Source organism: Hibiscus syriacus, unplaced genomic scaffold, assembly GCF_006381635.1.
Source record: "Hibiscus syriacus cultivar Baekdansim isolate YM2019G1 unplaced genomic scaffold, ASM638163v2 tig00111402_pilon, whole genome shotgun sequence".
NCBI lineage: Eukaryota > Viridiplantae > Streptophyta > Magnoliopsida > Malvales > Malvaceae > Hibiscus > Hibiscus syriacus.
In genome coordinates, this window is record NW_024063082.1 from 318,554 (window position 1) to 341,836 (window position 23,283).

Consider the following 23,283-nt stretch of genomic DNA (forward strand, 5'->3'; position numbering starts at 1 on the left):
CACATTTGTTAAAGCTAGTTATTCCTAGTTTAAGCAGAACATTCATATTCATCAAATTCTTTAAAGTATGAATATTTGCATGCCCTAATCTAGCATGCCACATATCAACAGATTATAAGCGTATCATTTCCACAACTCGTATGAGGTATAGTCTAATTTCTTATGAGGAACTCTATTCAAGATATAATTTGTCAATAGAATGGTTTCCCTCACATGTTATCAGATAACTCATAACTTATCAATAATGAAAGTCATCATCTCTTTTAAAGTTTTATTTTTCCTTTCAGCTATATCGTTTTGTTAAGGAAAATAAGGGACTGAAGTTTCATGAATTATGTCATTCTTCTCACAAACCTCTTTTAAGAAATTAGATCAATATTCACCACCTCTATTAGATCTAACCCGTTTAATTTTCCTATCTAACTGATTCTCAACTTCTACCTTATAAGAAAGAAGCTTTTAGTCTCATCTTTAGTTATAAAGAGATAAACTTTTGTGTATCTTGAATGATCATATACAAAAGTTATATAACAATGTTTTCTTCCTTTACTTTCAGTGTTTCTAAAGTCTGCTAGATCAGTATGGATGAGTTCTAACAATTCAGTCTTTCTATTAGAAATAATCTTAAAGTGAGGTTTAGCATGCTTGGCTTCTACACAAATTTCACATTTGTTAAAGCTAGTTATTCCTAGTTTAGGCAGAACATTCATATTCATCAAATTCTTTAAAGTATGAATATTTACATGCTCTAATCTAGCATGCCACATATCAACAGATTATAAGCGTATCATTTCCATAACTCGTATGAGGTATAGTCTAATTTCTTATGAGGAACTCTGTTCAATATATGATTTGCCAATAGAATGGTTTTCCTCACATATTATCAGATAACTTATAACTTATTAATAATGAAAGTCATCATCTATTTTAAAGTTTTATTTTCCTTTCAGCTATACCGTTTTGTTAAGGAAAATAAGGGGTTGAAGTTTCATGAATTATGTCATTCTTCTCACAAACCTCTTTTAAGAAATTAGATCCATATTCACCGCCTCTATCAGATCTAACCTGTTTAATTCTCTTATCTAACTGATTCTCAACTTCTGCCTTATAAGAAAGAAGTTTTCAGCCTCATCTTTAGTTATAAAGAGATAAACTTTTGTGTATCTTGAATAATCACATACAAAAGTTATATAACAGTGTTTTCCTCCTTTACTTTCAGTGTTTCTAAAGTCTGCTAGATCAGTATGGATGAGCTCTAACAATTCAGTCTTTTTATTAGAAATAATCTTAAAGTGAGGTTTAGCATGCTTGGTTTCTACACAAATTTCACATTTGTTAAAGCTAGTTATGCCTAGTTTAGGCAGAACATTCATATTCATCAATTTCTTTAAAGTATAAATATTTACATGCCCTAATCTAGCATGCCACATATCAACATATTCAACAATGTAAGAAGAAGTAATAGTTTTATTTTCATTAAGTTGAGTTTTTATGACAAATAAACCACCGTTTAAAAAACATTTCCCCACATAATCACCATTTCAAGAAAGTACAAGTTTATATGCATGCCTTATTCAGAAGGCCGCCACTTATCAAATTTCTACGTAAGACAGGTACATACAAAACATTATTCAAGGCCAGAGTTTTACCAGAAGTTAGCTTTAAGTAAAACCTTGCATTTTCCTAGAATTTCAGAGTTGTTAGAGTTCCCCATGTACACACGTTCACCTTCGTTCTCATCCTCGAACTCGGTAAAAAAGCCATTCCTTGCGCAGAAGTGCTTTAAAGAGCCAATATCAACCACCCATTCAGAACTGTTCTCTACCAGATTGACTTCTGAAACCACCGCAATAATGATGTCATCATCTTTTTCCACAATGTGCATATGTGGCTTGTTGTCATTATAGTGGTCTGAGCGGTGTTGATATTTATAAGCTTTGTGGCCGGCTAGACCGTAGACATACCACTTGAGTGTCTTTTCTTTAGGTTTGGCCTTTCCAGATTCCTTGAAGTTGGTATCCTTCTGAGGTTTAGTCCTTTTGTCTTTATTCCATCGTTTCATGATCTTCTTGAATCTGGACTCAACCAAGTTAGCTTTAAAAGATAAATTACTAAGGGACTTAACAACCTTATCTTTTAACTGATTGGCTTATTTAATTTTCATATGACCCACCATCTCTTCAAGTGAAATATCTCTCTTCTTATACTTGAGAGAATTGCAGTTGTCAGACCAGGACTTGGGAAAGTTCTCGACGAGGATATTGGCTTGAAGCACCTCACACATATGCATTCCTTCAGCGATGATATCAGGGAGCAAGTTCTCGTAGTCATGGACTTTATCTATTATCGGCTTGCTATCTGTCATATGGAATTTAAATCATTCATCGACGACATACTTCTTGATGCCTGCATCGTCAGCACCATACTTCTTCTCAAGAGTTTCCCAAATTGCCTCGACACTTCTTTCTCTAATGAACATATCAAACAATTTGTTTGACATGTGGCTAAGTAGGTGTCTTCGCACCGTTTTATTATCTTTCTCGTATCTCTCATTGATACCGATGGTAGCTGCAACAACAGCTAAGGAGGCATCGTTTAGAATCGTATCCGTATCATTTTTGGCGATTACGGTTAGCGGTATGGTAGGTGGTGGCGTGGGCAGCACATAATCAAGGTCAAGTTACTCGAAAAATATCAAAATTCGTTGGGACCATATTTGATATTTTTTTTCTTCCATAAAGTGCATCGAGCTTGGAAAGATCGAGAATCAACTTACTTAAAGGTGATATCATATATATGAATTCGTTTATAAATTGTTGGGAATATGGACTGTAAAATCTCACCGCTACCACAGACTGGAAAAATAAATAATAATTCAAAATTTGTAATCGTAAATCATGTCGTGGTTAAAAACCACTGCCTTAGAAACGAATTTGCGCGGATGTGTGTAATTGCTCAAATAGATGGATCGTCTCCCGAGGTTAACACGATCGCTCCAAATTTCCTACATCCAAAATTGGAGTGGACTGCTGGCAGTGTAACACTTCTGATCGGAAAGTATAGAGTGAACAACTTTATAAACACTAAGGGTGCGTTTGGTTCACGGAATAGAAGATTACCAGTGGGAATGTAATATTACCAGGGAATATGATTACTGGGAATGTTGTATTTTGTGTTTGGTTGGCTTAGCAAGAATGTAAGATTATCGTGTTTGGTTAAAAGAATAAAAGATTATTGGAGTGTATATTTGACCAAATTGTCCTTATTATATATTTGTTTTTTAACAAGTTGGAAAATATTTATATATTTTCTTTAAAAAAATTAAATTCATAAAATTTATATAATTTGTTTTACAAAATAAAAAATATAAAAATGTTTAATGAAAGGGTAAAATTTTATTTTAACCCCTGAACTTCATATAAAATTTTAATTATAGACTTTTTTTGTAAATCTAAAATAGTTTAAGGATAAATTTGTAATTTAACATTCGTAGAATTTTTATTATTCAATGACAGAAAAATGATATTTAAAAAAAATTAAGGGCATTTTAGTCCAAAACTTCGGGAATCCAACAATACCTAAGGAAATGGAGGTAATGACATTTCCGGTAATATATCCCAAAAAATCCACTATTGGTAATCTTACATTACCAGGAATGAGATTCTCGGGCTAACTAAACGAGAGAATGTGGATTTCATTCTCATGGGAATCCCACATTCCTCCATCCAAACACCCCTTAAGGGAGTGAATAGTGAACTATGGAGTGAGTTGAGAAGTTGAATTCAACTCTTTATTTATAAGTTAGAAATAGGGATATAATCGTCCAATAAAAAATCATATTAATATCTGATTTTAATTATGGAATTAAACCCTATTATAAGTGCTGAAACGACATGATAAATTTGACTAAAAAATAGTCCAGGTTCATTGCATTAATACTCAGTTGTTATAACTCCTTAAATTAAATCATGTATCTCCTGATATTAACAACTTAAATAATTGTTAAACTCCTGATATTAACAACTGGAAATCAATCTATATACATCTTAACATTATGATTTAATTTAGGAAAACAACTATTAAATTTATTTAATTTCAGACAGCTAATTAATCAGATGTTAAACAAACCTCAACAGCCTATAAATATCATATGAAATCTTTCACATTTTCATTTGTTCTTTCAGATAAAATTTCACACTAATTTTCTCTAAAAAGATAATATCCACTTGAACATGTTGAAGACACATATTAATACAACCACAAGCTGAGCCGAGTCGGACGGACGGACGATAGCGGCAACGATGCGCGAAAATCCCCCTTATTCTCTACCATTCAACAAGGGAATGAAGAATGCAAGCATTAAATACTCATTCCCAATAATGTTTCTAACTCTATGTGAGATTGAGCATTACCAACAGTTTAACTCACTCTATTAGTTATCAAGTTCAACATGATTCTTAGCTTGATTGTTTCTCTGGGTTGATCTATCTATCTTGTTAACTTATTTTCATGAGTGTATTGAGTATTCTTGGTCAGTCTTGCTGTTTCAAAGAATTGATCTCTCTTGTTTGGTTTCGATTTTTTTTCTTCACTATCTCAATGTTTGAGAGATCTTTTAATTTCTATAACTAATTTATTGGTGACGAAGGTTCAGATCTTCGATATGAAAAAAATCTTTTAGTCGATATATTAAAAAAATACGATACTTTTATAAGAATTATAAATAAAAACCTTAAAAAGTCTTTCTTTTATAATTCTTATAAAAATATCGTATTCCTTTTATGAAAAAGACTTTCGGTTCTTTGGTGTTTGTCGATCCGTAAACAATGCCACCCACACCTTAACTTAGTTTACCTTATCTATTTCTGCACATTTGTTTTTTATTATGACTCTCTGATGTGTATTTCAAATATAATACTTTCTGATACCATTAGCCTCTTAATCGATATGTTTTTTAGGTTAAATATGACTTTTTCATATCAAAGATATGAACCCTTGTCACTAATAAATTAGCTATGAAAATTAAAAGATATCTCAAACATTGAGATAATGATGCTAAAAAACATCAAAACCAGACAAGAGAATGCACGGACGTGAAACTAGTTCGGCTTGAACTAATAACAACAGAAAAACTGGACTAATTCCTATCCATGAGCATGACTGATTGGATACAAAAAAACTTACAACAGCCGAGCTACTTCCCACGGTGCGCGGATGAATATGATGTTCTCTTTGGATCAATCTTTTGGTGTGTTTGGATAAGAAATAACAAATACATATTTAAACCTGAAGTCTTAGAAACCAAGAGAGTGGTGAGATATAGCAAAATACTACAGTTGGAAGCCTCCCTTGCACTGAATTTATGTAATGTATGACCAATGGAATTAGAAACAAGACGAACAGACCAACAAAGATGGTGCCTTCCCCCGAATGGTTGGTCCAAACTAAACCCCAATGGCGCAAGAAAGTTAGAATCTGGTGCGACAACCTGTGGTAGTGCTGAGGGACCACAAGGGTGAATGGCAAGTGGGATACGTTTTGGGATGTTGTTCGGTGCTGGATGCCGAGATATGAGGGGTTCTTGTTGAACTGGAGGTGGAATGGGAGCTCGAGAAACGAAACATTATTATCGAGATGAATAACAATGGGATATTTAACTTGCTCTCACAGGATCAAAAGATGGACATGATATCATCAATGGTGCCGCACATGGTCAATTTACTACAAAGAGATTAGAATCTGCTTATGTGACATAATAAAGGATCACAGTAGCTGACGAAATGATGAAGATAACGTAGTCCCTTCTAGTTGGACTTTATACTTTTGAAGTGCCTCATGTGACTGCGCGAATTGATTGATGTTGACCGACCCTCCAAAGATGGTTCCCATTTAGTTTTATTTAAACTGTTATCTATTTTGGTATTCTTAAAAAAATATCTTCTTTATTTATAAATCAAACAAATCCACTCTCAAAATACTTTGGATATAGATATATTTTTTTATTGGCATGCGACAATATTAATCTTGGTGTTGAATGTCATTATTGGTAATTATTTATTTATTTATTTATTTATGTTTTTCTTTATTTCCTCATCTCACGTTTTTACTTGTATTTTGTTTCTAATAAAATATGTCTTTATGTCGCACTTTTTATGCCATTTGGTACATGTTTGGTTTTTCAGTTGTTTAATTGTTCTTGTTATTTGTTTTTATTAAGATTGAATTTGATGTCACATGAATTGATTAAGATGATACTCATTTATTATCCCATTGATATTTCCTGCTTTGGACAATCGAATTAGATTTGAATATGTAGTTTGCGTTCATAGATAGTTTCTCACGATGCTTGACTCTAGTTTGCGCTTTTCGATGATCTTTAAATAGTTTAATCATCTACCGTGATTCATTTACTGTAGCATTCAAATATATTTTTATCTATATTTTGTTCGAGTTTTTTTGGATGCATTTTTCACATTTTCCTTGTATGATCATTATATGATCTTAAGTAGTTAATTTCTTTATATTAATGGCTGTAGGAGAATATCCTAATTATGTGTTTAGTTTATGATTTTAATTATAAATTTTAATTATAATTTTAAATATTTCCTTTCCTAATAAATTTGGTTATTTTTATTTTTCTCAAAAAAATATATTATATCTCATTTATGTAAATGACATAATTAGGGTCGCTGGCTACAGAGAGGGTTGCGACTGCTGAACAAACAATTACCAGCTCATTATCTTAAGGTATAAGTTAAGACGTTGCACTGAGATGCGAAAAGTGTGAAGGAGTTGGATATGCTGGGCCACGTGTTTTCGCACCCAATCTTTTTGGACTATTTTTCTATAGTAGTGGGTCAACTTCAATGGCTAATTTATTATAGGGTGTAATATTAAAATTAAATTAGATAATTTTTAAGTATTATTTTATTATTTAAAATTCATTTAAAATTTTTTAAATAGAGTTAAGTGAATTTAGATCTATTTTATTTAAGATATTATTTAAATTTAAATATAATTACTTATAATATTATAAAATTTTGGTTCTAATTTAAATAACTCTCTAATCATATAATGTATATTTATATATTTTTACAAATGTGATATACTTGTTTAAATTAAAATAAATCTTTATCCTAATATTATAAATGATTGTATTTAATTTGAATATAAACACAAAAAACTAATATTTGATTTAAATTAGAATAAGATTGTACCTTAATTTTTTAGAAAAAATGAATCATAAAATAATAATTTAAACTCAAATTTTTTCATTCAAATCGATTTGATCGAATGTTCACTATTAATCGAATTATAATTTTTCAAAGTTTGATGATCAAAATAAGAAGGAAACCAAACAAAAGTGACATGTGCTATATTTTAGCTAATAAATATATTGTAATTTATTATTACTTTGTAAGAAATGAATAAATAAATAATATAGAATTAAAATCAATTGAGAGAGAAGAAGAGGGGAAGAGGGGGTAAGAGAAAAGGACGACCAGATCTGAGACTTCTATCTCATTTATTGTTGATGAACTTTGATCTTATAATAAGAAAACAACACGAGAAAAAGGGAAGGAGAGGAGAATTGCAGGTATTTTTCTTTACTTTCTTGCACCTACTTCTTGAAAATGGTCCTCCGATTTTTCAACTTCGTATTATGATTAAACGTTAATTATTTGTGTAAGAAATGATTGATTTGATTATGACAATAAATTGATCTCGATTTGTGTTTGGAAAGGCAATAAGCGAGTGATGGCGGAGGACAAAGGCATTTCCGATGGTGAAAAAAGCAAAGAATCCAGTCCCCCGTTGCCGGCAGTCAAGAAGAAACCCAAGGGAGTCTTCTCCCGCATCTGGAGTACAATCTTCAGGACCGGGGGGGACAACTTTGAGAAGAGACTTGAATATATTATTACCAAGGAAGAGACTGCTGTTCTCGCGCGAATGAAAAGAAGATCCCAGGTTTGGAGGGGAATAATCAGGCATCTCATAGTATTTTCCGTCGTTTTGGAGGTACTCATCATCTCATCACTTTCTCTCTATTGTATGCAACTCACTACTCCACATTTCTCACACAGTGCTACTAAGTAGTACTTGTCTTTGTAATCATATGCAACTTTCATTTGGCATGTGTCTATTATCTATCTTTTATATGCAAAAGCTCATGAAAGATATCATTAGTGATTTTCTTCACACTCTGAATCCATCATCTTTTATTAGCTAGCTCGTTAACTTTGAGTTTTTTTCATCCATATATGGTTTATGTATGTGCTGTTTACAGTTGAATCCAATCATTGTACTATCAACTTCTTTCCAGAGAAGAAGTTGATACAAGATTTGGTTCTCTATCAGAACTGCTGCCGAAATCCCCCCCCCCTTTTGGATGCCCTAAATGGGAATTTTCCTGTCAATTTACAGGTTATTGCAATTTCTTATGCCATCATGACAACAAGATCCGTGGATTTAGATTGGAAAATGAGGGCATTTGGGGTTTTGCCAATGTTCCTTTTGCCTGCCTTTTCTTCCATTGCTTATTCTGCATTTGCAAGCATCAGAAAGATGTGTAAGTTACTCAATATCTTAGAGAATTTTCCTGTTGTTGTTAAACGCCTGACTAGTTGTCTATTTTTTGTTGTTTATGTTGATAAATGGTAGTAGGTATTGGATATTTACAACTGGGCTGAATCCTCTTAATAGATTTTGTGAGCATCCACTAACATTATGCCTAAATTAGAAAATACAAGATTCCCTCCCTCCTCCCACACACCGAAGAGAAACAGAAGGGTATAGAAACTTGCTGCTGATTTGTTGCATATCATGGCTGATACGATATTGTGAATTAATGTTTTGTTGGCTATATTATAGCATTGCCAATAATACTGTGTAGGACAGTCGACAGTTAGCTATATATTTTTCTGTTATCATGCTTTACACTTGCTGATGGATATGGCTTTAATTCTTGTTCATACAAATTATAACTTATTTTTTATCTAGTATATTTGCATCATGTTAATTGATGCATGAGGCTTGCCTCAGGAGGTTTTAACTTCTTTGAAAAGTGATTAGTGAGGTATATCTGATAAAAGTTAAAAATCCTAAAATTGTTAAATATTAATTGTCTTCCTAACTAGACTTGTTGGTTCAGCCATCGATATGATTTGACGAAATTAAAATTGATAAGTACAGGATTGATCCAATTGGCAATTTGAAACCTTAAATCGATATGTTTATTGATTGATATATAATGTTAAGTTGTATAGAATAAATGATTGGATGAGTGTTTCCTATCCCTCTTATAGCTTTGTGACTTCCTTATTCACCACTCTTGTACTTATTTCACTCCGTTTACTCTTCAAAGATTTTCCAGACCAGTTTTTCCCTCTTCTTTAACCTTTTGTCTGTTGGTTATTATAATTATTAAACAGAGTAAAGGCTGAAGGAAAAAAAGGTATTGTGTTGAACATTAACATCGTTTGCAATCTCAAGCAATTAGTCTGACTTGATCCAGAATTAAAATAACATTATGGTAAAGTAGCTTAATAGTAGTAGCTCCTGCATCAGGAAGATTTGATCCAGAATTCTCAGTGCATTTTCATGTGATTTGTGTGATGAATTTCTAGCCTTGATTTATTGTTTCACCATTGTAAGTCGTTTCAGAATGCAACCCTTCATTGTTTTATCTATCTTTTGATGATCAAGGTCTCTCTCATGCCATCTTTAGTCTTTAGGTGATTTGACAGTTCTTAATTCTGTTGCTGAGTTTGTCATTTTAGGCAAAGCTCTCTCTGATGGAAATGCAAACAGCATGAGCAGCCTTTCCATTGTTATCCTTATTACTATTCAAAATACTTTCTATCTTTTACATACTTCTTTACATTGGTTTGCATTTTATAAAAGAATTCTGTACCCTGGAAGTTAAGCAGCGTAGATGATACTGTATTATAAATATATTATGATTTTGATATAACAAGTTCCAACCAATTTTCGGTTCCCTAAAATATGGGCAATCTTGTTTATTTGCGATTTTATCTTATAGGTGATGAGAGGGACAAGAAAACTCTAGAAAGACTTCGTGCTGAAAGGCAAACAAAAATTGATGAACTTAAGGAGAAGACAAATTATTACATTACACAACAGCTTATTCAGGTAATTTAGAAAACTAGTAATTGGTTTCATCAAATGACCTTAAGTCCTGTGGCTGAATTTTACCTGAATTTTCATCTGTTATTACTACTGTGAAACAGAAAGCATAAGGTAAAACCTTCCTGGTACATATTGATGCAAAAAATATTTACTAGTGTAAGCCTCCTTTTGGATTGTTAGAAGAAGAGCTATTTAACTAGGTTAAAGGTATTATATAGAACCTTGTATTATGTTGAATAATCAGGGAAAGAAACTATTACTGGCATTGCTTGCGTAATCACTTTGGGACAATTCATTGCTTATGTGCATTGCACAGAACACTTGAGGAAGGTGTAGATACTTTCGGTTATCATCTTGAAAAGGTTGCCACTTAAGTAAATAATAGGCAGAAGCCTGTTTTAAAAAAATCTTATGTGATCAAATAGAATGTCAAGTAATAAATTAAGATTGTCTGTTCCATTTTCTCTATCTGAAATAAAGAAAATGGAAAAACTGTTTTGCTCATGAGCTAGATGATTGAGTATTTCTTTGAATGCGTAATATTATTTGCAAATCAACCTTATTTAAATCACTATATCATAAATCACTTTGATGCAGAGATATGATCCTGATCCAGCAGCAAAGGCTGCTGCTGCAACTGTCCTTGCATCTAAGTTGGGTGCAGATTCAGGTCTGAAATTCCATGTTGAAGATGGATCTAATCTTAATGTCCTGGGGGGGAAGAGCAACGATGTTGAGGTAGTGCCATCAAGTGGACTTCGAAAAAGAAAGCCCAGTAGACCCAATAGTACGGCATGCACTCCTTCGGTTCATTCTGATGATGAAACAACACCTCATTCTTCTTCAGGGAATGAGGGTCCCCGAGCTTCTGAGCAAGGTCAAGTAGTTGTTAATCATTACAATCCACAGGGACCTTCTGCACAGGACGGGGGATGGCTTTCTCGTTTTGCGGCCTTGCTTGTTGGTGAAGATCCAACACAATCATATGCACTTATATGTGGCAATTGCCACATGCACAACGGTTAGTGGTGTTTAGTTTTTCTGTTATATTATGAATCCTTAATTCAACACAATTGTATACATGTACACTGCAGAGTTCTAGTATTCTTGAAGAGGAATGTTGAACTTCAAACTGTATTTCTTTTTTGGTGATTTTGTTCAGGACTTGCTAGGAAGGAGGATTTCCCATATATAACTTATTACTGCCCACACTGCCGTGCCCTGAATAAGCCAAAACAATCGGTGGAGCAAATTTCTAGATCCAGCTCCCCTCCGATGAACCCCTTTAAACCAGAAGGAGCTGGCGGTGCAGTAGAAAATTCCAGTGTTAGCATGGATGAGGGTGCACTCATGAACCAAGGCTCTGTGAGATCTAGTTCCGAGATTGAGGAAGTGACTGAAAAATTATTGTCGAGCGATCCGGTTGGATAAAACGCATACCCCAGGACAATGAAATTTGCTAAAGGTGTTCTCTCTGCTTTGATCTCATTTGTGTCCTGTAGGTAATGTATAGGAACTTCTGATCTCTGGGTTTTTGCAGTGCCTTTGGTTATTGTTGTTTGACTAAAACATTGAGATGCCTTACTAGGACCTTATGGTTATCATACACGATATAGATGATAGATATTTGTTACATTTTACTCTAAAAGTATGATAGACCAAAATCTTTGTTGAAGAAATGAATACATTTTTATTTTCTAATCTTGTTGAGAACAGCTAAATCTTTTATTATATCATCAACCAGCACGTGTAAGGAAAAAAAATGAGTGAATGAATTCCGGACAGGCGGATGCATAGATAGCACTCGAAATGAAATTGTGGGAAGGAATCGGTCCAGCTGGTGTAACGCTATTTTTAAACAAGTCGCTTCCTTGAGTTTGAGGTTTACCCTCACCCTGCTGCCCCTGTTAACCTCTATAATGTAACTAATTCCCAATGAGTGAAAATAAATGAACAAAAAAAGTTGCTAACTCGATGATATCGAATATCCCTTCTCCAACTGTGGGGACATCATGAACAGCTACAACTTCGATGTTGGCCATGGCGATGATACCGACATTTTCAAAGAACCCTTGTTACTCCAACTGTCATATGTAAGATAGACGTCCTTGTTCCGTGATGGGCGACAAGTTAAGCGGCTTCAGAATAAGCCTTCGTTGGTGTGCACTAGATCACTCATGCATAGGCAAATCCTTATCGTATCACGTATTCGTTTTTCTCGCCATTTTCGTTCCTATTGCTAGTGCCCTCTGGTTCTGGTTCCAATTCCCATCCTCTGCATTTCCCATGGAAAGCACATCCTTCCACCTCCTGATTCAATTCCTTGAGTCAGCCTTAGCTTTCTAGGGCATTTTAACCTTAATCTGCTTCTTTACAAAATACGGGTTGAGGCAGATCTTGTTTCTCGACGCCTTGCAAGAATATTCGATGTTCGTGAGAGTGGATGGATACAGACGAGAGCCGGACAAGGCGTTCTGTTACCTTGCATGCATACTTGTACCATCTTTCTTCGTTGAAATCATTCATAAGGTCATTTTCTTCTCCACACTCCACAGTGAAGATATAATGTTAGCACCGGCTTCACTTTGAACTCCATTGCGTTCGCGTTGGTGTTGGGGTCACGGGTTTACAGGACGGGCGTGCTTCTCCTTGTGTGTGTTGTTCCTGTTGACTTGCGAGTTATAGATACTAAGATTCTAAGGACTCTTTCAAGATGTTACAATGGAGATATATATCAGGATCAGGAAACAGTTATCGATCACCAGTCATAGGTATCGCTTCTTCATTATTGCGTCCTTGGTTGTCGTCACTGCTAGCCAGTTCTTCAGCTTTGTCTATGGTTTTGGCTTCCATATCAGACAAATTTCTTCAATTCTGGCAATCTATTGGTAAGTACTAAGTAGGATAACTTGTACTACGTATACAACTTCAGTAAAAAGTATTGTTCGAGTTTACCCAAATTTAATAAAATATCACGTCATATAAAAGGGTTAAAATCACAAAAATCCTCTTATAAAATTAAATTTTTAAAAATCTGAAGGGTAAAAAAAATATAAAAGGTTTTTGTTTATTATTATTTTTAAAAAATAACATTTTAAATGGACCTATTTAAAAATAGAAAAAATGAAAATAAAATAATTGAGACAGAGAGTATGAGATTGAAAACTGAGAGCTGAAAATATAGCAATGGGTTAAAAAGAAAAGTTTACTAAATTATAGGGACTAAAACATGTATTAAACCTTTTATTTTTATATTTTACAAGCACGAAGGAATGTAACATTAATTAACACATTATTGGGAATGTTACATTACTATGTTTGGTTTGTTTAGCAGGAATATAAGATTATAGTGTTTGATTGAATGAATAAAATATTATTGGAATATATATTTTACGAAATTGTCTTTGTTCAATATTTTTTAACAAGTGGAATTCTAAATATTTAAATGAAAATATTTATATAAAAATTCATCTAGAATATATTACTTTCTTATTTTTAATATATATATATATATATATATACTTTTCAATAAAATTTATATATATATATATATATATATATATATATATATATTATAAAATTTAAAAGATAAATGGGTAGAATAAAAGAGTAAATATATCACATATTATTTTAATTTTAATTAATATTAAATTGTACATAATTTATCTAAAAATATATTAAAATTTTACATCAACATTTAACTAAATAAGCATATGAACATTTTAATAGATGAACCATTCTACTCCTACCAAAATGTACAAAGATGATTTTATTATAAATGAATGCATTTACTTTTTAAATGTGCATAATTAAATTAAAATTTTATATATACAATTAAACAAAAATCAAAATTATATATATATATATATTATATAAAATATAAATTAATATTTATGTATTTCTTTTGGTACATAATTAATATTTATGTATTACTTACACATTTAACAAAATTAATTAGTAATTTTAATAATTATTCAAAAAAAAATCAAAACTTAATTCAAGTGATTCTTAGATAACATATCATCTTAATTTTCTTCTTTCACCGCAACCAAACCATCAATGTGAAAAAAAATTAAGGCCCCTATATCTTGCTTTTCTAGCCTTATTACGAGGCTTGACATCTAATTACTTGAAGATGTCAAAAGTACATAGAATTTGATCAACTCTACATAGTACAAGTTAAAAACTATTTGTCCTACAATTTTCCATTAAATTCCCGAGCAACACATGAATTCTCGAGCATATCTAGGTGGCAATTTCTTTTTCTCATAGCAACTTCAAGATCATCTAAGGTTACTTGTCCATCACCATCTCTATCCAATTCTTCAAAGAATCTCATCCCTAAACGAATAACGCAAGAGTAAAATTAGTTCATAGCTATTTTACTGAACTATAGTTGATCAAATTAGGCCATGGTAAATTACCCAACCTGAAATTAATGCCATGAGAACTCAAAGGATATGAACTCGTTTAGCATAAAGTTCGATAATTGAGAAGTCTATTAAAAAGAATAAAAAGAACAACTATCAATGACCAGTCTCTCAACCCCAAATTCAATTTGGAATAAGGGAAGGGTGCTAACCCCCAAATGAGAACTCAAATGTGTATATCTATTGCATGAATAACTTGGATATAACATGTCAAAAATCTGAACTGGTGAATAATACATCAGACCAAAGCTATCAATACAATACGTACACATGTTTGAAATTTGATCCACATATTATAAACATACTCAACATCAAATCAAAACTATCATTTAACACATAAGCCAATAATCGAACTAAAAGATAGATCTGCTTAGTGCGATACTGATACTTTGAGAACTCAGTTAAAACGTTATAAAGTTAGGACTCATTCAGAATCTGGACTATAGTCCCGAGGATTTCTAATGCAATTAACACTAAAATATTTCTCATACATGTAATTCCTTCTTCAGGGACATTTCCATGTATAGTTTATCCAACTGATTCACTCTACTCTTCCTAGCCTCTAATTCCCTGAACGAAGCAGTTGTCTTTCTACACATGAAGGGACAAAAAGTATAAAGATGTGTAAAAATGGCAAAAAGATGAAGACAACTTGGGCAGTGATGAGTTAGCATAAGATAGGAAACATCTATAATATTACTAGCAATCGTGGCTTACATATTAAAAAGCAAGAACATAATGCTTTGAAAGTGATTTGATGGTTGATTAATGGAAAGTATTGGACTTTTAAGGGCTGAAATTAAATGAAATAGGGCAAGTGAAAAAAAAACCCATAGGCCGTTTTTAAGATTGTATTTAAGATCATTACCTTTTCTCTATTAATCAAAATAGTTTACAGACATATATAGATATATTCATTTTTAAGATGGTAAACACATTGATAGATGCATTTTCTCTATTAAAGAAGATTTTTCAAAAGAAACCTAATGTGATCTGACAATTAAGAGCTTTACATGATAAGTTCCAGAAATGCATCAATTAATATGTGTACTATCTTAAAAATACAATGAAATCTATAACTCTTAACTTGATCAAAGATAAAAACAAATTGAACTAAAAGAAATTTTAAAATACTCGGTCCACCAGCAACCAACAATCCCAAGATATACATATGTATAAAACCAAGAAGACTAATTCACTTAACTGAATAAAGCAGCACTTGGTGATCAACATGCATATAGCCCATCCATATAGTAAAATCACTTTAGAAGAGGATGAGTCGAAGAAGTTTCATCTCAAATCATAAATATCTTCCAATAAAGTTCCAAATATGACTTTATTAGATTTTTTGGTCAAAACTAAAAAGCATCTCATTACCAAAATCAGCAAATTGAATAAAGAGTGATTGCTTCGATGATAACCTTTTCCAATTTGGAATGACCAATCCAGTTATTTATCAAACCCCAAGTAAAAGTCAATTAACTAACCTTTTAATATGATAAGGGATATCACCAGAAAGGGGAGTAACAATGGTTTCAGAAGCTTGTGATAGTAATTCTCTAGCTTCTTCCCTGTAAAACAAAATATACATTCATACATATTTTTTATATTTCACAACAATATATAATATCAACAATTACAAAATTTACTATGATTCATCCGAAAATCATTTTGTTTTATTTTTTCTCTGTTTGTAAAGATGAAGAGAACATATAATACTATACTGCTCTATATCTTAGGGATTAAGAACTATATTCCAACTAGTTTTACCAGTCCAACAACAACGTCAATGTGTATTAAACAGAGATGAAAAATCAGAGTAATTGTTATAATCAACGAAAGCAAAAGCAAGCAATTTCAACTGTATTTACTGAACAAATGTTAACAGTTGAAATTAAGGGGTGCATGTGCATGGGGATGATTTAGCTGACAATTGAATCCCGCAAGGTTTTGAATTTTGAATACTGGTTATATGAATTGTTAATATTGGATGCATTAAACTGTATTTCACAAATTAATATGATAAATTTCACCAAATTGAATCAAAGAGCATAAACAATCAAATTCATGATGGATACCATTCAAAAAGATGTGGCAGACAACAGAAGATAAGTAGGTGCTTTTTGGGTTGAGCTTAAAAGAGAGCAAAATAAAAATAAATCACACTTTCACTTAAAGAAATGCTGAGAAATGGGGAAAGAAAGGTGATATTAAGAAATCAAACATGTCCTCAGCATAGTAAATGTGTCTGTTAGAGGGACGATTATCAACGGAATGCAACACTGCAGTTCGCTTCTCAACTTTCTGCAGCAGAATATAATAGTATAAATAATAGGAAATTATTATATAGCTCTTGGTAAACCAAAAATCACTCATTATACCTTTCTTTCACTTTGCAACTTCTGCAATATATATCCTATGTCTTGGGTCTTCATTAGCATGGGTTCTTCTTGAGTGTATTTGTTAACTTGATTCCTATAATAACAAAGAATTTGGGAAGAAAAGAAAAGAAAATAAAAAATACTAGATAAACTTTCTATAGATTTGCAAGCCCAAGTAGAAAACAACATAAACATGAAAGCCATATTATACTCTGGTTTATGAACTCCATCCACAATTCTTGTTTTTATCATCTGAAAGTAGAATTCATCTGGATTTCTGAAGGCAACTTTCTCCTTGAGTTTCTGTAGAGAAAATCAACAAAAGTGCACATTGTAAAAAAATGGATGAAATTATAGTCAACACTCTTATTACAGTCAAAGAAGTAAGAAATTGGATGCAATCAACAAAATAAAATTACCCGTAAGGTCTCTTCCTTCTTGTGGAATGCTTTTGCATGGACAACTCCTCGCAACAAGTCTCGCCAAATCGAAGAAGAACAATATTTTCTTTCAGCCAAAGCAAGCTAACGGGGAGGGGAGGGGTATTTAAGCCAACAGAAGACGGGAATCAACAAATATCTAAAAGAGATAGGGAACTAACATTCCCATAACCATCCAAACGTGGGTATCTTTACCCGAAAAATATATTTCCTCCTAAGAATGCTTTAATCCGTAAACCAAACTGGCCCTTAGGGCAAAAAGAGAGAAACAAAAGCGCAAAAATACTTGAGAAACAAGTCAGTTAGTGAGGTTGGGTAAATACTTAATATCAAGGAAAAGGATTTCTTTCTCGTCTAGTATTGTGTTGTAGTGGAAGAAAGATCTCAAATTTTGGATTTTTTTTCGAAGGGGAAGGAAATCAAAACAAAAATGGATCTGAATATGAACGTGAACGCTCCTCATTCTATGGGCACAACAATCATCGGAGTCACCTACAACGGCGGTGTCGTCCTCGGCGCCGACTCTCGTACCAGCACCGGTATTCTCTCCCTCCCTCTTTCTTTTCGTTGTTTATTATTATTTTTATTAGGGATCTGAATTTCTAGATAACGTTTTCCTGTTTTTGTTTAATTTATTGATTAGGGATGTATGTTGCTAACCGGGCATCTGACAAAATTACACAGCTCACTGATAACGTCTACGTTTGCCGTTCTGGATCCGTAATTCCTACTTCTTAACTCAAACTCACTATATAATTAATTTTCGCCTACTTTATTTTTGGTTTATTTTTTTAATTTCGTTTAATCAGGATATGATGAAATAATGATTGTCCTGTTTGCAGGCTGCTGATTCTCAGATTGTTTCCGACTATGTCCGTTATTTCCTTCATCAACATACGTCAGTGCTTTTTTTTTCTTTTTCTCTTTTCTATTCTAACTTTGATAGTTTAGATGTGTTGGAATGATCATTGATAAAAGAATTCCTTCACGTGATCAGTGCTTTCTTGAATGTATTGTTCTATGGAAAGTTATTATTGCTTCATTTCATGGAGTTTCTTTGAATTTTTTATTGCCTCATTTCATGAAATTGCTTTGAATTTTGTCTTTCATGGTCAGTTCTTATTGCCACGCCTCATGAAGCTCCTTTGAATTTTTCAATATGATTAGTTCATTGTCTGACAACATTTTATACCCCCTTTTTTTTTTCTTCAGAATACAGGTTGGGCAGCCTGCAACTGTCAAAGTAGCTGCAAACCTTATCAGGCTACTATCCTACAGTAATAAGTTTGAGTTTGACATTGAGATACTTGCCTCACAGTTTTGTCTCTTTCTTATTTTTCTTAGGGAACGTGTGCCGTTTTCAGATCTATGTACAATTTGAATTTTAGAAATCCGTTATCATCTTCTTCCTTTATAGCAAATGTTTCTGGTTAATAACCATCTATTTTGGAATGCATTTCAATCAGTATGTAGACTTATTGAGCTTATGTTTTAGTTTGCCCCATTTGTTTGTATGATTTATATTTCTAGGATAAAGTGATCCTTTTCCCTCTGTAATTCATGTCATATTCTGGACTAAGTTTAGTCTTATGATCAGAACATGCTTCAAACTGGCCTTATTGTTGGAGGGTGGGACAAATACGAAGGTGGTAAAATATATGGAATTCCTCTTGGTGGAACATTGATTGAACAGCCTTTTGCTATTGGAGGTATGTGGGGCTCATCTTTAGCTTTATGTTTTATGATGTTATGGTACTTTATACGAAGTGTTATGCTATAGAAAAGCTAACATACATTGTTAGATGTTGTAGTAGATACATCCCCATACATGCATGTTTATGCAGAGTTGACATCTATATAGGCTTGTTTAGTCCTACCCATTTATCTTCGTATTGCCTCAGACTGTTGATTTTCCTCTTTCTTGCCTTAATTCAGCCTATAAATCTGGCATTAAGTCGTTCAATGCTTTCATGTAACCTCAAGAATTTTTGGACTGGTAAGATTGCACCCATAATTTGAGAGCAAAGCAAAACACGTGATTAGTTAATTGGTGAAACTTTTTGATAAAAGTTGGAGGTCTCATTAAAAACTCACTTCGTATTCGTCCACATATTAAGAAGTATGTTAACGAACATTGGAAGAAGAAAAGAGTACCTCATAATTTATTAATAATAATATCGAATACATATGGAAACACATAATATCCTCATATGGAGAAATACACCATTAAAACAAACCAGATACACCTAAAACTCCCACATCGTCTACCAGAAAACCCAATCGACAATCACCCTGTTTCTAAATTACACATCCAGTAAAAGGGGAAAAAACAACGCAAAAGAACATAACACAAAAGAAAGCCAACACCTGCAACCATTTAAACTAAATCAAATCCCCAATTGAAGAAACAAGATCTAAGGAGTATCGACTTCGTATGGGACCCAATAATTTGGTTTGAAGGAAGACGCAATTTCATGCACCATGATTTTGAACGAGTTAGCACCGACCTTCAACTCTAACGACTCATCAATTCTTAAATGAGCATTTGTAAGAATTTGAATGTTTGCCCTATCAAAAGATGATGGTGACTGACAACTTTCGTCGATTGCTAATAAATTACCCCACTTATCTGCAATGTTTTTGAAAGTATCCCAATTCCAAGCGTGAAAAGGAACTCCCTCGCAAACTAACCACACTCGACGACATTCCACCACTGAACTCTCTGACCAAGCTTCAATTCTGGAGAACCACTTTGCGAGAGTCTCTGATTTATCATTCTTAACACTACTCAATGAAGCAGAGTCTTCAAAAATCATTAGTACTGCATTTCCAACAGCTCTCCTTAACGAGAAACCAGTGAGGCCTTTGGCTTGCATTTGACTATCGAGATTACCGATTTTGATAAAGTGTTTGCACCACCCCACTATACATTTACTCAACACGTGAAGTTTTTCCTCGTCCATAACACCTTCAACTTCACAATGATTATATCTCGAAACAACTTCCATCTCCGCCTTGCTGTGAATAGTTGTCGAGGTATTTATCCAAAAAGACCGTTGAGGCTTAAATTTAGCCAAAGAAACATTAATTTTACTGCCGTCAATATAAAAACCATTCATTTCTGAGATTGCTTTTCTTGCTTCTTCGATTGTTGCAAAACGAATGAACCCAAACTGAATCAATTTCGATTTTGTTTATAAAAGCATCAATTATCCGACCGTGGGGGCAAAATAAAGATCCAAACCTCTTTCATCTTTTCTGGTTAATTGATGAAACTAAATGTAACTATTCTCCCTTAAAGGTCAATAGCACCTAATTTTGAGTGCTATAGTAATACTTATGCAGAAAAATAGTTCTGAGTTGATTTGACATAAATTGCGCAGGATCTGGCTCCAGTTATCTATATGGGTTTCTTGATCAGGCGTGGAAGGAAGGAATGACAAAGGATGAGGCTGAGGTACATTTGTTTTAATGATATGATTTTATTCTTTTAAAAAATGTTAATTGGTTACTTGACCTAAGATTTGTTGTTAATTGTTTTTATTGAAATTCATTGCAGCGACTAGTGGTTAAGGCAGTGTCACTTGCCATTGCTCGTGATGGTGCTAGTGGAGGTGTTGTTCGCACAGTCATTGTAAGATATGTTACAATTAGTAATAAATGTTTCTTGCATGTGTAGTTTGAATTCAGTGTTTAACCTTGGTTTTCTATTTTTGGTGTTGCAGATCAACTCTGAAGGAGTGACCAGGAACTTCTACCCTGGTGACAAACTTCAACTGTGGCATGACGAATTGGAGCCGCAGAATTCGTTACTGGACATACTGAACGCTCCTCCCAGTCCTGAACCAATGAATATTTAATCAATGGGAGCCATCTACAATTTTAGTTTTAGGCTGTCTTCAGCTGCAGGCTTTTCTATTTTTATTTTTTTGTTTCTAAAACTGGAAGTTTTATGTTTAGTTGGAGTTAAAATCATGATATATGTTTCTCTTTCTGTTGTGGCTTTGAGACCGATGGAAATTCAGTTTCATTGAAATGCTCACTAAAATGATTGGTGTTATGATTTCTGATTTTGGATGTCATGTTATGGGTGATATGCTGAATGTCTGGGAATAATAATTTAATCGATACCAACGGATTTGATTTGACCTGATAGATTTTTTTTTATATAAAAAATCTAATTTAGATCAAGTTGAGTTTGAGTGTGAGGTGAAAAATCTCCTAGTTAACATGAGGAAATAGTATAATTTCCCCCCTATAAATTTAAGGATAATAGCTATAATATTCTCTTTTCTTATAGTTTATTAACTAGGTTTCTATTTTATCGAATAAAATTGATTTATTTTTATATATTTGGGTTGGATTGGATTGGATGTAAGTTTTTATCCAAAAATTTTGGTTAGAGGAAAAATACTCACCGGGTTGGATTTGAGCGGTGTGTGTATGTTTCTCTTATTAGATCGGATTCTGACTGAAGGGTGTATAATTCTCAAGGAGATATATCATAGAGACGGACGATGGTTTGTGATGTTCCATAACCTAATACCATCCCCCTGGCATCAGCTGCTAACAATGGTAATAAAAGGATCTAGGGGATCAGCTAATATGGTGAGTTCCTCTTCTTGATCAAAAGCCATGTTTACCAGGTGATCTGTGCATTTATTCTCTTTTCTCCACGTGTGTAATTTCGCAGATCCAATCTTCTTTAACGAGTTTTATGCAATTGCTCATAAGTACATTGACCATATACTCTTCAGTAATCAAGGCATTGACCACCCATTTGGTTTCCATTTTTAAGATTGTTTTTTTCTCACCTAACGATTTCGCTAGAAGCATTCCCTGTCGAGCTCCCCATAATTCCGCCAGGTCACTTCTTGATCTCCCAATTCTTATCATGAAACCTGCCAGCCATGCGCCATTTTCATCCCGTTAGAGCACAGTTTCCACATGACTATTAAAAGGGATTTTGACTTTTGAGATTCCATATTTGGTTCCATAAGTTAATTGGTATTTGGTTATGTCGGAACCGTCTTTCGGTTGGGCCCCGAATTGGGCTTCGACGTAATTAATTGGGTTAGAGTCACCACCGACCACTTTAAAACGAATTTAGGTGGGTCGGACACCATCTTATCTGATCTACGTTGTACCAGAAACGTGTTGGGTTCGGAAGTCGATTACGATCAAGGAAGGATTAGCACCCTGGAACCGCCCTCTCGATACCAATTAATTTGTCGGTTGTCTTTGATTGAGAAAATTATAATTATAATTTAAATTTAAATTTAAATTATCTTATTCAAATTGCTTACCTTTGAGTTGTTTTGAATTACTTACTAAAACAGAAATAAAAAATGTTAGAAGAAAAATAATAATAATAATAGTAATAAAAATAAATATAAAAAAAGTCAAAGAAGAAAAAAGAAATCAAAAGGGAAAAAAGTAAATAAAGAAAAAGTTAAAAAATAAAATTAAATAACATTAAAGAGAGAGAAAATAAAGAAACAAAAAAATACAATTTAATAAAAAAGAATAATAATAATAATAAAGAAATAAATTAAATATTAAAAAAATGAAAATAAAAAAACGTAAATAAATATTAACAAAGAAATCGAAAAAAATAAGTAAAAATGATCAGAATGCGAAATTTTAACAAACAGTGGCTGAATCATAAAACAAAAAAGAATAATGGCTAAATCGAAACCTGCAAAAAGATATCTAGGCCATTTCGGATAAAATATGAATTAGGGATTATAATGAAAAAATAATAAATTCAAAGTCCAAATTGAAATACTGAAAATTGGATTTAGTGACCAAAATGTAGAGAACAAAATTTACAGGGACCATGAACGGAGTTCACCCGTGCGTGCGTCGTTTTGGGGATAAATA

At 33.0% G+C, this 23,283-nt stretch overlaps 4 protein-coding genes across 6 annotated transcripts; 3 read left to right on the forward strand and 1 right to left on the reverse strand.

Moving 5' to 3' along the window:
• Nucleotides 1-21,460, forward strand: LOC120161808 (proteasome subunit beta type-6-like). 2 transcript variants are annotated; one of them, XM_039172019.1, is made up of 10 exons: nucleotides 1-7; nucleotides 16,319-16,323; nucleotides 17,797-17,939; nucleotides 18,044-18,120; nucleotides 18,243-18,298; nucleotides 18,613-18,685; nucleotides 18,998-19,109; nucleotides 20,784-20,857; nucleotides 20,960-21,034; nucleotides 21,126-21,460. In XM_039172019.1, the coding sequence occupies exons 3-10, from the start codon at nucleotides 17,831-17,833 to the stop codon at nucleotides 21,258-21,260; spliced, it is 711 nt and encodes a 236-aa protein (XP_039027950.1). In that variant the 5' UTR covers nucleotides 1-7; nucleotides 16,319-16,323; nucleotides 17,797-17,830; the 3' UTR covers nucleotides 21,261-21,460. The 2 variants fall into 2 exon arrangements, with proteins under 2 accessions (XP_039027950.1, XP_039027949.1); XM_039172018.1 differs by lacking the exons at nucleotides 1-7; nucleotides 16,319-16,323 and having other exon boundaries at nucleotides 17,751-17,939.
• LOC120161807 (uncharacterized protein At2g24330-like) lies at nucleotides 7,467-11,780 on the forward strand. Of its 2 annotated transcripts, none has more exons than XM_039172017.1 (6): nucleotides 7,467-7,597; nucleotides 7,745-8,019; nucleotides 8,425-8,569; nucleotides 10,043-10,152; nucleotides 10,747-11,170; nucleotides 11,312-11,780. In XM_039172017.1, the coding sequence occupies exons 2-6, from the start codon at nucleotides 7,759-7,761 to the stop codon at nucleotides 11,578-11,580; spliced, it is 1,209 nt and encodes a 402-aa protein (XP_039027948.1). In that variant the 5' UTR covers nucleotides 7,467-7,597; nucleotides 7,745-7,758; the 3' UTR covers nucleotides 11,581-11,780. The 2 variants fall into 2 exon arrangements, with proteins under 2 accessions (XP_039027948.1, XP_039027947.1); XM_039172016.1 differs by having other exon boundaries at nucleotides 7,468-7,597; nucleotides 7,719-8,019.
• Nucleotides 12,162-13,041, forward strand: LOC120162167. Its single transcript, XM_039172340.1, has 4 exons — nucleotides 12,162-12,242; nucleotides 12,496-12,716; nucleotides 12,782-12,786; nucleotides 12,851-13,041. Exons 1-4 carry the CDS (start codon nucleotides 12,162-12,164, stop codon nucleotides 13,039-13,041), a joined length of 498 nt encoding a protein of 165 aa, XP_039028271.1.
• On the reverse strand, nucleotides 14,791-17,569 carry LOC120162175 (probable U3 small nucleolar RNA-associated protein 11). Its single transcript, XM_039172352.1, has 7 exons — nucleotides 17,558-17,569; nucleotides 17,380-17,484; nucleotides 17,172-17,263; nucleotides 16,961-17,054; nucleotides 16,804-16,883; nucleotides 16,067-16,150; nucleotides 14,791-15,170 (listed from the first exon to the last, which is right to left on the reverse strand). Exons 1-7 carry the CDS (start codon nucleotides 17,567-17,569, stop codon nucleotides 15,065-15,067), a joined length of 573 nt encoding a protein of 190 aa, XP_039028283.1. The 3' UTR covers nucleotides 14,791-15,064.
• Nucleotides 21,461-23,283: the final 1,823 nt, after the last annotated feature.

What these genes read in the sequence shown, in the direction of transcription:
- LOC120161807 (XM_039172017.1), top strand. Translation starts at nt 7,759, where the DNA reads ATGGCGGAGGACAAAGGCATTTCCGATGGTGAAAAAAGCAAAGAATCC. An exon ending in TATTTTCCGTCGTTTTGGAG is followed by an intron (nt 8,020 to 8,424) that starts GTACTCATCATC and finishes GTCAATTTACAG; the next exon opens with GTTATTGCAATTTCTTATGC. An exon ending in TTACACAACAGCTTATTCAG is followed by an intron (nt 10,153 to 10,746) that starts GTAATTTAGAAA and finishes ACTTTGATGCAG; the next exon opens with AGATATGATCCTGATCCAGC.
- LOC120162167 (XM_039172340.1), top strand. Translation starts at nt 12,162, where the DNA reads ATGAACAGCTACAACTTCGATGTTGGCCATGGCGATGATACCGACATT. An exon ending in TGTTACTCCAACTGTCATAT is followed by an intron (nt 12,243 to 12,495) that starts GTAAGATAGACG and finishes TTAGCTTTCTAG; the next exon opens with GGCATTTTAACCTTAATCTG.
- LOC120162175 (XM_039172352.1), bottom strand. An exon ending in AGAAGGAAGAGACCTTACGG is followed by an intron (nt 17,264 to 17,379) that starts GTAATTTTATTT and finishes TTTTCTCTACAG; the next exon opens with AAACTCAAGGAGAAAGTTGC. An exon ending in GATGGAGTTCATAAACCAGA is followed by an intron (nt 17,055 to 17,171) that starts GTATAATATGGC and finishes TTGTTATTATAG; the next exon opens with GAATCAAGTTAACAAATACA.
- LOC120161808 (XM_039172019.1), top strand. Translation starts at nt 17,831, where the DNA reads ATGGATCTGAATATGAACGTGAACGCTCCTCATTCTATGGGCACAACA. An exon ending in ACAGCCTTTTGCTATTGGAG is followed by an intron (nt 19,110 to 20,783) that starts GTATGTGGGGCT and finishes TAAATTGCGCAG; the next exon opens with GATCTGGCTCCAGTTATCTA. An exon ending in GTGTTGTTCGCACAGTCATT is followed by an intron (nt 21,035 to 21,125) that starts GTAAGATATGTT and finishes TTGGTGTTGCAG; the next exon opens with ATCAACTCTGAAGGAGTGAC.